The sequence below is a fragment of the Dasypus novemcinctus genome, chromosome 7 (genome assembly GCF_030445035.2).
Source record: "Dasypus novemcinctus isolate mDasNov1 chromosome 7, mDasNov1.1.hap2, whole genome shotgun sequence".
Classification (NCBI taxonomy): domain Eukaryota; kingdom Metazoa; phylum Chordata; class Mammalia; order Cingulata; family Dasypodidae; genus Dasypus; species Dasypus novemcinctus.
The window spans coordinates 25,155,803-25,172,097 of record NC_080679.1 but is presented as its reverse complement, the minus strand read 5'-3'; the positions used below and the strand labels follow the sequence as shown (position 1 = coordinate 25,172,097).

Genomic DNA, 16,295 nt, shown 5'->3' with positions numbered 1-16,295 from the left:
TTCTTTCTTCTTTCTTAATATAGACATTTAAGGCTAAAAATTCCCCACTCAGCACAGCCTTCACTGTATCCCACAAGTTTTATAAGTTGTGTTCTCATTTTCATTCATCTCAAGATATCTACTGATTGTTCTTACAGTTTCTTCTTTGATCCAGATTATTTAGGAGTGTTTGTTGAGCTGCCACACATTTGCAAAATTTCCCTTTTCCCACCTATTATTGGTTTCCAGCTTCATTCCATTATCATCAGAGTAGGGGCTTTTAGAATTTCAGTCTTTTTATATTTATTGAGACCTGCTTGTAACCTAACATCTGACCCAAGATCTATGAGCACTTTGGGAAAATAGATAACCCACTGGTTTGGGATGCAACTTTCTGTATATGTCAGTTAGGATTAGTTCATTTTTCATATTGTTCAAGATCTCTGTTTCCTTGTTGATCTTCTGTCTAGTTCTATCTATTGATATGAATGGCATGTTCAAGTCTCCAACTATTCTTGTAGAGTTGGCTATTTCGCCCTTCAGTTTTGCCAGAGTTTGCCTCATGTATTTTGGGCCACCCTGGTTAGTTGCATAGGTATTTATGACTGTTACTCTTTCCTGATGGATTGTCTATTTTATTAATATATAATGATCTCCTTTATCTCATAACTTTTTTTGCATTTAAAGTCTATTTTCCCTGATATTAGCATAGCTACCCTGCTATTTTTGCTTACTATTTGCATAGGATATAGTTTTCCACCCTTTCACTGTCAGTTGATTTGTATCCCTGAGTGAGTGTCTTGTAGGCAGCACACAGATGATTCATGTTTCTTTATACATTCTTTCAGCTTATATCTTTTAATTGGGGAGTTTAATCCATTCACATTCAGTAATATCACTATAACTGCATTATTTACTTCCATCATTTTATTTAATTCTTTGGCTTTCAAATGTCACATCTCATTTTCATCTGTCTTTTTACTCTTTTGGTTATCCTTTCTGCTACTGTTGTCTTCTACAGTCTTCGGCAAGCTTCTCTCCTGTCTTTTTCTTTTGGGCTGTAAGTCTCCCTTTCATACACCCTGCAAGGTGGATTATTTTTTATGAACTCTTTAAGTTTCTGCTTATTTGTGCATATTTTAAGCTCACCTTCATATTTGGAGGACAATTTTGCCAGATAAAGTATTCTCAGCTGGCAATCGTTCTCTTTCAGCATCCTAATTACATTATACTACTCTCTTCTTGCCTCCATGCTTTCTGGTAAGAAATCTGCACTAAGTCTTACTGGGCATCCCTCGTATGTAATGGTTTGCTTCTCCCTTGCTGTTTTCAAAATTTCCATTGATTTGACATTCTGAGTTTTACATGTCTTGGAGTAGGTCTATTTGGATTTATTCTGAATGAAGTCCATGGTACTTTTTGGATATGTTAGTTCATTTCTTTCACGAGAGTGGGAAATTTTCAGCCATTATATCTTCAAATACTGTTCCTGCCCTTTTTCCATTTTCTTATCCTTCTGGAACTCCAATGACAAAAACGTTGTAGCACTTCATGTTATCATTCAATACCCTGAGCCCCTGCTCAAGTTTTTCCATTCTTTTCTTTCTCTGTTTTCTCTCTACAATTTCTGCTGTTCTGTCTTCTGCATCACTTTTTTTTCCTTCTATCATTTTAAGCCTGCCATTGTATGCCTCTAATGTGTTTTTAATCTCACCTATTGTGTCTTTCATTCCCATTAGCACTGTTATTTTTCTATTCAGGTTTTCAAATTCTTTTTTGTACTCACTCAGTGTCTTTTTAATGCCCTTTATCTCTTTATTCATATTGCCTTTCAACTCACTGATTTGATTTTGGAGATTTGTATGTATCTCATTGATTAGTTGTCTCAAATCCTGTGTCCCATCTGGGGCTTTGAGACATTCCTTTTCTGGGGCCATTTCTTCCATATTCTTAGTATGGTTTATAATTAGGTGCTAATGTCTAGACATCTGATTATGATGGTGAATTTACTTTGATGTTCACTTTCTTTCTTGTGTAGGGATTTAATGGCAGGAGGTTGTGTGTTACTACTGTTCTTTGATTCTTTGTTCTACCTTTTCTAGCTCTTTAGAATTGTCCTGTTTAGTTGTGGAAATTGAGGCCATGGACCCAGTAATGAGTTGCAGACCAGTTTGCAAGGGTTTGGGGAAGGAAGCTGTAAAGGCCCGAAAAATCCTCTTTTATTTATTTACTTTTCTTTTGCTTGCATGTACTTCCTTGGTCTCTCAGTAGTTAGAACTCTTTGCCAGACTTCTCAGCTCAAACCCTGGTCAGAATGTGTTCAATGTAACCTGACCAGAACAATGTGACAGAAGATCCTGCCTCAGGGCTATTTGGAGCCTTACAAATTAAACTTTCTCTGAAGCTGTTCTACCTTTGCTGGCAGTCCTCTTTTTCCTAGGTAGGAAATAATTCTATTCCCCCTGGTGTCCTCAACAACCAGTTCCATTCAGTTGGGCGGAGGTTTGAGTGAGTAGGATCTCTTGCCAGTTTCCAGGCAAAAAATTGTACGGCCCCATCTAGCTTGGGAGGGCTCATGGGACACAGCAGACCAAATTTTTTGAGCAAAAGCTGGACAAAAGCCGTACCCTTCCATCTCATCTTTCCTGAGAAAGGGGACCTCTGCAGCACCTCTCTCCATAGCCTCCTGCCAGAAGCCAGAGGACACAAAGCTCTGTGCCCTGAGAGTGGGGGGAAGGGTGCCAGCCGCTACAGCTGCAGCCTTTACTCCCATACTTTTCCTGTCTTTTGAGTTGTTTTTCTCTTTTTCCTTCTCTCTTCTGGTGGTGTTCAGATTTCCCCTGGTGTCTTAGGCCCTAAAACATTTTTACACTTTCTGTCTGACTTCTAGCTAATTTTTTTGGGAGTCAAGTGAGTCCTGTGTTTCTCTAATCTGTCATCTTCTTGCAAACCCTGACTATTTGCATTTAGTGTTTTTTTAATTTCGTGTGTCACACTTAGGTCTATTTTTAAGAGTTTTTTCTATTTTTCACATGGTTTTCAACTCCTGCTTTATATAAGGGTATATCAACCTTCTGACATACTAAGTGAAAATATGCTCCTGGGTTGATGCTTTTATAACCTTATGTCATCCATCTTTTCATTGTGTTTTTTCACTTTGGGTGTCCTGCCTACCAAGACCACCCATGATGCAGGGTTATAGAGAAAGTATATTTAGCCATATGACCTCCTTAGAATTATCTAATTCCTACTTTTGGCAAATGAGGTGAGCAACGACCATGGAGGTGGGTTCTAAGTATATTTTGCCTCCAAATGATCAACTAGTTCCTTTAACAACATTTGTCGAATTGTTTATGTTTTCTCTTTATTTTCCCATGTCTCAGGAGGAATGGACAATAAAGGTGGCTGGATTTCATAGAATTTTCAGCTTGTGATAGAGAGCATTGGGGTTCAAAGCCAACTAGCTGTCCTTCTATTTGCCATCCTCTCCTACAGAGGCCAGAAAGCTAAAAACTAAAATTCTCAGATTCCTTTAAAGTTAGGAAGACAGGCATGACATGACACGGACAGGCATGGATTTGTATGGTAGGGGAGCTTCTGTGGTCAGGAGCAGGCAGGAGGCCCTAGCAGAGCTCCAATGCAGTGCTCTTGGCAACAGGAACAGGAGAGGCAGGACGGAGGTGTATTTTTTCCTTTTCTCTTTTTTTTTTCTCACCAGCATGGATGGGAGGACATGGAGATCTGGAGCCAAGTATGTCCCCAACTTCTTATCCTACCAATTAAGGCCAACATGGGTTCTCCAGGATGGTCATGGCCCTGGTGGTGCTCTAGTCATCCTTCCAGCATTGTTTACAACACCCCTTTCCTTTAGGTGAGCTCCTTCTGGTGCTAAGAGGGTGGTTTCTATCCCTTACAACTGAAATCTGACTGATACAGTGTCCCTCTAGGGAAGGAGAATTGTGTTGAACTTTCCACCCCGCTGAACCGTAGCCAACACCAAGTGAAGCTAAGACCTCTCTGTGTATCCCGGGGAAGCAGTGGACCATCTCAGTTTACATGGAGGGAGGTGGCTCTGCTTCCCACCATGGTTCCTAAGTGGGGGGACTGCATTGCCTAAACAAGAAAGGAGTTCAGGTGCAGGGATGCCACAAAGAATGACAAAAGTCCCCTCGAATCAATGACAGTCACTTTATTCTGTATGTTGCCAAGGTAGCAATGCTGACAGGGCAGGGCCTTTCATCTCAAAGGCAGATGCTCAACACAGACAAAAGAGGCAAACCCCAGGTTCCACGGGAGATGTGCGAAGCTCCTCCTACCCTGCAGAGGCAGCCTCCTCCTCCCCAACTCACCGGAGACACAGCTGTGGCAGAACCAGGGCGGGGACATCTGGCACAAGCCCAGGAAGGCAGGGGCCCAGCTCAGCACTGTCTCTGCAGGAAGCGCAGGCCCACTTTCTTGTGGGGCACCAGCACGATGCGGGCCAAGCTGTGCAGCTCCCCCATCTCAGGGGCCAGAACCACCTGGTACCTCTGAATCAGCTGGGGAGTGAGAGGCACACGGGGTGATGAGAGTCTGTGCCCTCCCCCAATGCCCCCTCTGCACACACCTCCCCACGACCTCCAACTGCTTCAGCCTCCCTGGCCCACGCTCCCCTCCAGCCTCTCCCCCTCACCCTTGCCAGCAGCAGCTGCATCTCCAGCTCCGCAATCCTGCGGCCCAGGCAGGCCCGGACCCCGTAACCAAAGGGCAAGGAGCCAAACGGGTGTTGGACCCCGATGGCACCAGGCTGGCTCTTCCTCAGCCAGCGGCTGGGCTGGAAGCTCTCAGGCTCAGGGAAGGTGCTGGGGTCCCGGGAGATCACATAGTGGCAAAACACAAACTGGGTCTGCAGAGGAGGAATGGGCAGCACGTGAGCTGAGGCCAACCTAAGGTGGGGTGGGGGGACCGGTCTCTCCACCACACTCACGTTCTTGGGGAACCGGAAGCCACCCACTTCAATTTCCTTTTCCATGATGACCCGCGAGTTTGTGGGGACAACGGGATAGAGGCTGCGGGGGGAAGGGAGTTCAGGGTCTGTCTTGACATCCCAGGAGGGCAGGTGCCCGCTCCACCTACCCCACCTATCAGATCCCCTCTTCCAGGTTCAACCATCCCTACCCCAGCACACCAGCCCCCACTTCCCGCTCCCATCGCTGATGTCTCGCCGCCCTCCGGGGCCAGCATCCTACCGCAGGGTCTCCTTCAGCACAGCCTTGAGCAGGGGCATCTGGGCAAAGTCCTTGTGCTGGGGCACCTGCCCGGCGGGCACCACCCCCACCACCTCCTCGTGCAGGGCCGCCTGCACCTCCGGGCTCCTGGACAGGTGGTACAGCGCCCACGTCAGTGTGTTGGAAGTCTGGGAGGAAGAGCGGGAGATGAAGTGAGGGGAGATGAAGTGAGGGGATTTCTACCAACGAGGCCAGCTGGGAAATGGGAGGGGCTGTGAGTGGGTGGTGCACAAGGCGATAAACCATGTGCCACCAGCATGACAGGAAAAGCCATGGGTCCATGGAGACCTCTGAGCTAAGCAGCACGAGTATCAGTGTCACAAGGTCCATGCTTTACCATCAGGCGGAGGGGGCAACAAAGGCAAGCCAACATGACCAAAGACTGGGGGCCCCCAGGAAAGGAGCTTGTGGACAGCTCTCTGACTCTCCAGAGGATAAAATGAGAAGTGGGCTTAAACTTCAGCAAGAGGGAACTGCATTGGATGTGAGATGGAACTTCGCAGCCATCAGAGAGAGGAGAGAGTGAAGAGGCGGTGGACTCCCCCTCATGAAAGGACCGTCCTGCCTCAGCTGGCCCAAAAGACCCGTCTGCTTTCCATCCAGCTCTGTGTCCATGTCACGGACAGAGAAGCAGGCACCTGAAGGCACGAAGGTCAGGAACAGTAGGGGCTAATGGGGAAACGGTTCAGGACCGGAGCTGGGAGCCCCTCAGGACCCTCTCTGGCCTCCTCACGCACCGTATCCACTCCAGCCATGAGCAGCTCAGGCACACTGCCCATGGCCTCCCGAAGACTGAGCTGTCCGCTGGTCAGCAGGAAGTGCAGGTAGCCAGACACCTGGACTCCAGCTGGCTCCCCCGCCTGCAGCTGGGCCTCGACCTGCTGGACTTTCTCATCAATCAGCTTCTTCCCTACAAGGGGGACAATGGAGGGTGGAGAGAACCAGGTTTAACTCACGACCTGCATGGACCAAGAGCCACCCTGGCAGCTGGAAGCACGTGGGAGAAGGCCCTGGGAGAGACTGCACCCTGGGATCCTGGGGCCCAGCTTCCCTTCCTGGCTCTGGTCTGGGATGCCTCACCAAAGGAGAAGATGGTGTCCCAGCCATCCAGGTATCGCCTCCAGAAGGGCAGCAGGGGCCGGGTCCACTTAGGGAGGAAGGTCACATAGACCGAGTTCCAGAACATGCCCTCCACAGATCTGATGAAGGCCGCAGTGTCCTCAGGGATGGACTCCTCCAAGCAGCCGACACGTTTCTCAAACAGGACGTAGCAAATAGCTGGTCAGGGCAGAGGGTTGGGGGCCATGCACCCAGGTCATAACAGGAGGCGGCCAGGCACAGGGAATCCCATTCCCACCCCAGCCCTCCTCCCCAGTGGGGGTACCTTCCAAGGCCACTTGGTAGAGGAACTGAGCCATGTCGGGCACCTGGTCCCCCGAGATGCTCTGTGCCCGCAGCTGGTCCAATCGAGCCAGAAAGTCGTCGGCCACCTCATTCAGTGCGTCTGCATACAGCGCGGCCTCTGCTGGTTTCAGCAACCGCTGGTTCAGAGCGTGACGCAGCCTGTACCAGTCATGCCCCTCCCTGCAGGGCAATGGAGAAGAAGACTGAGTGTAAGCATATGATGTGCTGAATTCAATGGCTCATCTCACCCTTAGATCTCTATGGGGGGCTACAAAAATCAGATTCCTAGAATTTAGGATTATGCAATCACCAAAATTTGAATGATGGACTCTTAGAATCACAAACCTACAGAATCACACTGCTGCACCACCAAGGGGTTAAAGTGGGCTTCTGGAATCAGACTGCAGAGGTCAAATCACAAGTCGGGAATTCTTGGTGAGTGACCTTCGGTGACAGACCCTCCCGGGACCCAGCTTCCCCATCTCTAACACAGGGATTTCTAGGGCCCTGACGTGTATGATCATCCAGGTGATTAAATGCTCAGATCACTGCCTGGACATGATGAACACTTAATCAATGTGGACTGTGTTTCTGAGAATTATACAACTCCGGAATCCTCTCCATGGGAGATGAGGGTGTCTGGGTGGTTCCAGCCCTGCAGTGAGGAGATAGAGGAAAAAAGGCTCACTTCCTGGGTGCTCAGGTCCTGGATCTCCATGCCCTCGTTTGCAGTGGCTCAAGGGCACAGGAGGGCCCACCAGCTGCTGCCCAGGCCCTCCTGCCCCTGCACCCAGGAGACGGTTGGGCCCCCTCCCTGGTTAGGCAGGGATGCTCCTGGGGGGGAACAGGCTTCCTTTCCAGCGGCTTAGCATTCCGAGGGCGCCCCTAGCTGTCCCCCAACCTGTTACCTTTCCTAAGCAAGCTGAGTCTAAGCCCTTATTTTTAAAGCTGGTTGCAGTAAAGTGTAGAAATATAGTGTGATTGAATTTTAATATAAAACAGATAGATGGGAAACCCTCCGTAAATATATGTGTATCTGTACATGACTAAATACGTTGCTAACTCTATACACCTAACTCCTAGATGGGCTACTGAGGAGGATGGGCTGAGTGAGGAGAGGGATGCCTAATTTTTCCTTTATTTGTATGTTTACAAGGAGCACTGGTTAGTTTCCCAATAAAGTATTTTAAAAGAAAACCATAGAAAAGTTTTACGTCAATAATCACATTTTAAAAATAATTTATGAAATTGAATGTCGAATGCTGGGTGCTCTGCATTTGTTATGGTTGGCTGAAACTGCAAAAGGATCAATGGAAAGTGCTGCTGAAGAGGAAATGAAAATTACAATAGACAATTGTCTTGGAACTTTGGGCTGTCAGTAATTCTCCAAGAATGAATCTCTCCCAACAGTAGGAATCATATTTGCAGAATTTAAATGAAATCATTTTTGTGGTTGTTAAAAGTATTTTGTATATAGAAAAACGCTTCATAAAATGAGATTTTATAAATATGTACAGTAAACTTTCTTTAAATTTTGTCATGGGTTAGAATAGCTTTTTAAATATATACATGTGATATATTATATTTAGAAAATTAAAAATATAAATAGGTGACTAAAGCTTGTACTTCATGGTCAGCTCCAATTCTAAATCAGAGCCACCAAGTACAGATGTGGTTTGATGGAAGGCCACCTGGGGCCCAAATCTTGACCTGAGAGTCAGACGTCATCATAAAGAGGCCTTAAAGAAAAGACATTTTTAACTGTTCTCCTGAAGCTTGAATACAAAGGGTGAAAAATTGTTTTAGTTTTGAAGGTGTCTACCTATGAAAGATCCAAGAAAAAAAATATGCACTGGGAGAATGAAGCATGGGTGATGTAAAGTTCTCCAGGCTTCAGTTTCTACATCTGTAAATTGGGAAAATAATATTATCTACTTTGTGTGCTTTTTGTGAAGATGAAATGAAATAATACATATAAAAAGCATCCCTGGAGACCTGATATGTCACAAGTACATACTTATTATCATGGTCACTGCTGTGACTGTCACCCGATCCCCTTTAGCCCCTTAGAAGTGACTAAAGCATAAATGTCAAGTAACTAGGGGAAAAAGCTGCCCATTGTTTTTGAGCTCTGCTGTTAGAGTACAGCAAAAAGAAATGAGGAATACCCCAATTTCAATCTGTGGCATTGGGAATGGTGTCCTGTAATGATGACAAAACAAAGCGAATGTATAATTAGGAACATTATTAAATTAAACCCTTTTAGCTAAAATGGTGATGATGGTTTTTCAACTATAAACAGATATGCTTTACTGTCACAGATGAAAAACACAAGTTCCAGGAAGGGAAAATGACTCACTTGTCCTAAGCCACATGGCCTGTTAAAGGAAGAGCCAATGAATGGTGCCTGGGCTTCAGCCCATCTCAACCTCTGCTTTCAAAGTATCAGGCCCACAGGATGCAGGGAGATTCCCTCCTGCCCATTGACCAACTGACCACCCAGTGCCCACTGTCCTGCTCCTGCCCCTGAAGGTCAGGTCCCAGCTCACATGGTGAAGGGCCCATAGGCCAGGCCCCGCTGGTCCCGGTGCGCCTTCCATTCCACCATATCGTTCCGCATTGGGTACTTGTCTTCTTGCCGCATCACTTGCTCCAGGAGCTGGGCACTGGCCAAGCTCACATGGATGTAAGGCCCTAGGTAGGATATCCATATTGGCCCATACTTGGCCTTGTTCAGCATCTGTGGGGTTCAACCAAAGCTGAATAAGTGGGGCCCAGCCAGGCAAGCCCTTGGAGAGAGCAAGTATGATGTAGGGAGGTCTGATGGCCACGTCACAAAACATGGACTGGAAAAAAAGTACATTCTATAGGAGGTTGGCACTGGACTGGAGTTCTCCCAGTGGGAGAACACTGAAAAAATAAACAGAAGGAGTTAGAATACTGAGGACAATGAGTATCTGATGGGACTAGAGGAACTGATGCCCTTAGAAAAGTGAGATTTTGGGAAAACATAGCAAATTGAGGTATGCTAAGGTGCAGATGTTTGGGTTCAGGGTTTTAGGGAAAATGAGGGCCTCAGAGAAATATGGGAGACTGTCTATGACCCCTTCCACCTCTTAGCATCTAAATCTACTCCAGACCGCAGACTGCAGCCTTCTATAAATGCAATCAAGAAAAATGTCTCATCTCACCAACAAAAGTATGAAACCCAATTAGAAACTCCAGGGAAAACAAGAAGCTGAATGAGAAAGTAGGCTCCAATGTGATAAGTAGGCAATGTGGTATGATTTTCATCATACCATGATTTTTGTGATCTGCAAACTAAGGTAATTCTTGTAAGTCAATAGGTATATTTATAATCTTCTGGTTTGGATCTAAAATGGCACAACCCTAAAAAAGAACAATTCATTAGTATTTAAAAATTATAAATGAATTTTATAAACAAAGTCAAACTAAGGTAATTCTTGTAAGTCAATAGGTATATTTATAATCTTCTGGTTTGGATCTAAAACGGCACAACCCTAAAAAAGAACAATTCGTTAGTATTTAAAAATTATAAATGAATTTTATAAACAAAGTATGTCACATACCCATACTAGAATGATATATCGCCCTAAAAAGGGATGAAGAAGTTCCCAATATATAGATATGGAAGGATGTCCAAAATAGACTGTTAAAAAAGTGTGATAGGGAAACGGACTTTGGCCCAGTGGTTAGGGCGTCCGTCTACCGCATGGGAGGCCCGCGGTTCAAGCCCCGGGCCTCCTTGACCCGTGTGGAGCTGGCCCATGCGCAGTGCTGATGCGCGCAAGGAGTGCCCTGCCACACAGGGGTGTCCCCCGCGTAGGGGAGCCCCACGCGCAAGGAGTGCACCCATAAGGAGAGCCGCCCAGCGCGAAGGAGGGAGCAGCCTGCCGAGGAATGGCGCCACCCACACTTCTCGTGCCGCTGACGACAACAGAAGCGGACAAAGAAACAAGACGCAGCAAAAAGACACAGAAAACAGACAACCGGGGGAGGGGAGGGGAATTAAATAAATAAAAAAAAAAAAAGCGTGATATTTTTGTGTAAAAAGTAGGGCAAAATTAAACATGGTATTTGTATTTGCTTTTTAACTAAACATTGTGTGGATACATCTGAAACTGATAAAACTAGTTACCTATAGAATAGTGTGGTAGAGGGAATGATGTCAGTAAGACTGCTTAATTTATATCTTGTTATATTATTTTTATTTTTGAACTATGCGAAAATTTTACCTCTTCAATTTTTAAACCTAAAGGGGAAAAGTTTACTGTTTTCTGAAATAAGTCAACCCACCATTCATCCGGTAATTCCAGAGGACAAAAGGAGCCTAGGTGAAATTCTGAATTAACGTATATACTCTTTTATAAGTGGGCCCCAGGCATATTTATTTTCCCATAACAGAATTTTATTTATTTTCCCTAAAGTTTCCATTTTTAAAAATACTTCATTAGAGGACTATTCTTTCTGTTAAACTCCATAGGAAAATTATCCTAACATAAGACTGAATTGTTTCCAGTTTGGACCTCAAAATCCATTTAAGACATCAATGATAATGGTGGCAAATACCACTCCAAGCTCTTATATTAGCTCATTCAATCCTCACAACAGTTGAGTTAGGTAGTTTCACACTACCACAATTTTACAAATGAGGACACTGAGGCCCAGAGTGGCTGCCCAAGGTCACTTTGTCAGTAACTGGCAGAGTCAAGTTTCAAACTCAGACCACCTGGCTAAGGTTATGCTCTCAACCACTTACTCCACTGATCCTTGAGGACACTAACTCTGTCCTATAAACTGGAAACAAACTTAAGTCCTTTAAAAACATATGCCATTTAAAATATATGCATAAATATAACAACACCCCAGGGTTTCTCAACCAAGGCACTTTTGTGGCTGCAAAATTCTTTACTGTGGCGGCTGTTCTGTGCCTGGGAGGCTGAGAGCATCCCTGGCCTCCCCACTAACAGTTCCTCCCAAGCTGTGAAACCAACTTGGAACCCACCAGTTCCACCAGTTTGGCCTGTTCAGCATGCCAGGGAAAGGGAGGGGTGGAAAGGGAGGATTACTTATTGATTAAAGAAGCAGTGGAGGTAGAAGTGCTTAAGAAAAGTATCTCACAGATTGCCCTTTCCCTAGTGAATGTCAGTCTTAATGAGCCATTAGCATCTCAAGTGTCAGTGATTGACACTGATGCAGACTGTGGGTAAAACGGCATTTTGGACATGGCGCTTGGCTGAAACTACCATGCAATGCACTCCTTTTGAGAGAAAATTACTATCTCGTTACTGGGCACTAGTGGACACTGAGAAACTAACACGTGGCTGAGGAAGAAACAGAGCAATTTTTGCGTCTGGAATATCAGGAGTCAAGCTCAGAAAGGAGAGGGACAGAGAAGGACCATTAATCTCTCTCAATGCTTGTCTAAGGTGGATATGGCCAATTTAACCCAGACTTCTGCTACCACCCTCAACTTGACCACTGCCAAATTGAGAGCAGAATCTAAGAACTCAAATACCTCACAACAGTCACTGGATTCAGAAAGGCTCAGCCACCACTAAAGAAGACAGAACAAGATTAAGTTTCTGGACAATGATGTGGTCCCTTTGGTGTTATTTTGTTATTCTTGGCCTCTTTAGTATGCTTCATCACAGCTTGTTCTATACTCTTCAACAGGGGTGGTAATAGACAATCATATTGCCCACGACTTCTTGCAGGCAGGTCGAGGCAGGTATGTGTGGTTGTCAATAACCCCCACTGCAGTGCAAACATGGAACCTGGCTGAGGTCTATCCTCCAAGTAGACTGATTAGCCTACTGGGCATCAGTCACAGTCCTCTTGTTTGATATTGCCTTGACAAACAGAATGGATTTGGTACAAGACTCTAACAGATATCTGAGGGGGTGGCCTTTGTTCCTGAAAATTCTTAGTTGGAGATGGGAAAAGGCCAAGAGTAAAATTGTAGAAGAATGGCTCCACCATGGTGCCCTGGTGATCTTGTACATATCCACACAGACAGTGGCTTCAACCACAGCTTGTAAGATAGTGGAACATCCTGTGATTCTTGTGGAGCAGAAAAGAATAGATGACTTGTAAGAAGCCACTAGCTCCCATAGGAGGCTATCGTAAGACAGTTTCTCATAGCCTACTGGGTTCTGATGAGTTGTGGGGCTCTCTGCCCATCCCCATCAGAACTGAGCTGCAGAATGTAAAACTGCTGCACTTGAGTCTAGAAGTGGCTCTTCAGCAAAAGCATAGTTACCTGGATCCTGCTGTTAGGTGTCAACTTTCAGCATGTGGGACAAGGATCATGGGGACCTGGCACCTTTGGCTTATTCTTCTTTCACTGTCTAGGGGAATAATAATAAGTATGTAAACTGAAAGTGTCTCATTGTATTGTTAGCAGTCAAATCTTGGTTTAACCTTGTCTTGTATGCGTGAACTTGACAATTTCCCATCAGTTAAAAAAGGAACTTAGACTGCAGTTGATCCCAATGGTACACTGTGGCTAACCCAAAGTTAATGGTTAATAACTCAAGATGCCTCTGGTGGTCATTACTCGAATTGTAAATATAATGCTTGGACTGCATGAACCTGAATCTAAGGAAAGGATCATAACCTAGGGTGTGCGGAGAAGCTGGGAATGAAGGAGGATGAGTTGAAATCTTGTGTAACATGTTGTGCATAAACTCATTATTACTGGAAAGAAAATGATAGTTTTCAGATTGCCAAAGGGTTGTGAACCCAAATAAATTTTGGAAGCTCAGTTCTGAGGTGTGTGTGCCTTGAAAATGCAAAAAATGAATTAAGCTCCAAAGTATAAACAACTCAAATGTCCATCAACTGGTGAATGGATAAACAAAATGTGGTATATCCACACAGTGGAATATTATTCAGCCATAAAAAGCAACGAAGTACTGATTTATGTTACAGCATGGATGAATTTTAAAAACATGAAAAGGAGAAAAGTGACATCAGCAAGATGGCAAAGTAAGATGTTCTGGGTAAATGGCACCCCAACCCCCAGAAACAACAAATCTCACTGATCAGAACCAATGTTCTCAGAAGTCTTGAAGGCACTCAAGGGTTAATACCCAAGTGAATGCAGAAACAGGAAAAAGAAACCCTGAAAATGCTAAGGAAGCTGCTGGGTACTTTCACTGACCCTGGCACGATGCCCCAGTTTAGCACAGCAGAAATGGTGACACAGGCCCACATTTACAGTGTGGGAGGTGTGCATTCCAAGTGCAGCTCCCATTTAGTGTGTTGTATGTCTACCCATACTAACTCCATGAAAGCCTGACTCAAGGCCATCATTAGTTTTGCCTTACCCAGAAAGCAAGCAGATTGAAGAAGCAGTCAGAAAAGCAGAGCAGAGAAGCACCACAGTACATAGCAAATCACAGCTGCCAGAGGGAAATATTTGTGGTAGAGACATAAAAGACAGAACCTGGGGCCTGAGAAGAGAAGTTAAAGAGAGTTTGGGGGGGGGGGGGGGAGATGGGATGGGGAGGAAGGACTAGACAAATTGGGGAATATATGAAAGCTACTAAGCATACATAGGGCAGGGCACATGCTCTGAAAAACTAGAGGTGAACCTAACTATTCACTGAGAGTTGATCTATAGGTTCAGCATAAACTGGGCATTGAAGGACAGCTTCAAAACAGAGACAAATTATATTACAGTGTTTGACAGCCCAAAAACAAAAAACCAGCAAACCCTGGAGAAGGGAGAAAAAACAGTCTGCACACTTAGCACATCAAAATAATAAAATGTCCAGACTCCGACAAAAAAAAAAATCACAAGATGTTTAAAGAGATAGGAAGAGATGCCCCATTCCAAGGAACAAACTGAAGCAACAGAAGGTGAAATTTAAAATTCACTAAAGGGGTTCAACAGCAAATTTGAACAGGAAAAAGAAAGAATCACCAAACTTAAAGACAGGACAATTGGGACTATTCAGGTTAAAGACCAGGGGTGAAAAAGAATGGGAAAAAGTGAACAGAGCCTAAGGGACATGTGGGACTTCATCCAGCATACCAATATATGAGAGACATGAATATACATATCCAAGAAGCTCAATGAACTCTAAATAGGATACTCTGAAAGACAGCCATACCAAAACACTTTATGGTCAAATTGTTGAAAGACAGAGACAAAGAAAATGCTAAAGACAGCAAAAGTAAATGGACTCACAGTCACAATCAAGCGTCCTCAATAAGATTAAGGGCCTATTTCTCATCAGAAACCATGGATACCAGAAAGCAGTGGGTTGGTATATGTAAAATTATGAAAAGGAAAATTGTCAACCAAGAATTTCTTATTTGGCAAAACGGTCCTTCAAAATGATGAATTCAAGCCATTCTCAGAGAAACAAAAGATGAGTGAGTTTGTTAGCACTAGACCTGTCCTACAAGAAATACTAAAAGGAGTCCTTCAGAAGAAAAGGAAAGGACACTAGAAAGTAACTTGAAGTCACATGAAGAAATAAGTTCCACAGAAAAGGTAACTATATGGGTAAATATAAGTGCCTTAATCATTGTATTCTTGATTTGTAACTCTATATTTTTCACATGATCTAAAATAGAAATGCATAAAAATAATCATAATTCTATGTTTTGAGGCAACTAAGAATAAAGATGCATTTTGTGACAAGAACAAAATAAAGGTGGAAGAGGTGTATAGGTGCAGAGATTGTGAATCTTACTGAAGTTAAGTTGGTATCAATTCAAACCAGATTTTTCAACATTAATGATGGTCAATGTAAACCCCATGGTAGCCAAAAATATACACCTAAAATATATATGGAAAAGTAAATGAGAATGACCTTAATCTGTTTCATTATAAAAGATCAATGATATACAAAAGAAAGCAGCAATGGAGGAAATTCAGGACAGAAAAGAAATAAGAATTACGAAAAACAAATGGCAAAATGTTTGAAGTAAGTCTTCCCTTATCAATAAATACTTTGAATGAAAAAAAAAAAGGCACAGATTAGCAGAATGGATTTTTAAAAACATGATCCAACCACATGCTTTTTATGAAGACACTCATTTAAGACCAAAGGCACACATCAGTTGCAGTGAACACAACAGGCCAGGCCAGCCCTTGTAGCATTTACATCCTGCTATGTGAGCCACGCGGTTGAGTATTCGATTGCATAGGTTTCTAAACTGTTCTCTAATTATTTCATGCATATGTCTTGTCTCTTGGACTAGACATTCAAAGTTCCTTGAGGGCAGGAACCAGAATGTAAAGATTCTTCATTACATCGTGCTTCACGCGACATGCTGCTAGGCACATTCTAGACACTTGACACATATTTCTCAGTTGCCAATCAAGTGGAGAAAAAAAGGTTACGGACAATACAAAGACTACCAGCCAGATGGAGAGAGAAGTGGTGGAGAGAAGGACTCATAGGAAACAGGCATTACAGAGGGGTGGGGTAGGGAATGGACGGACTATGAAGGGAAATCTTTGCTTCTCTTATATTGTTAAGGTTTTGCAAGAAGGTGTTCATGTTCCACTTGTGTGGTTAAAACTTGTGAATTTTAAAAGCACAGAACCTCCATAACAACCTGTTGTTGATCATCCCATGGAAAAGAGAGATGGGAAAGGCACTG

General features: G+C 44.1%; 1 protein-coding gene across 1 annotated transcript in view; it reads right to left on the bottom strand.

Annotated features, from left to right (window-relative positions):
• Positions 1-4,153: 4,153 nt before the first annotated feature.
• The window catches only part of LOC101411838 (sterol 26-hydroxylase, mitochondrial-like), a 24,014-nt gene continuing 11,872 nt past the window's right edge, over positions 4,154-16,295 (bottom strand). The window contains exons 2-9 of the mRNA XM_004467725.4: positions 9,200-9,390; positions 6,631-6,830; positions 6,327-6,524; positions 5,984-6,156; positions 5,208-5,374; positions 4,946-5,027; positions 4,652-4,864; positions 4,154-4,517 (exon numbers count right to left, since the gene is read on the bottom strand). Coding sequence (XP_004467782.1) covers positions 4,398-4,517; positions 4,652-4,864; positions 4,946-5,027; positions 5,208-5,374; positions 5,984-6,156; positions 6,327-6,524; positions 6,631-6,830; positions 9,200-9,390 — 1,344 coding nt within the window. The 3' untranslated portion in view covers positions 4,154-4,397. The remainder of the gene's footprint in view (positions 4,518-4,651; positions 4,865-4,945; positions 5,028-5,207; positions 5,375-5,983; positions 6,157-6,326; positions 6,525-6,630; positions 6,831-9,199; positions 9,391-16,295) is intronic.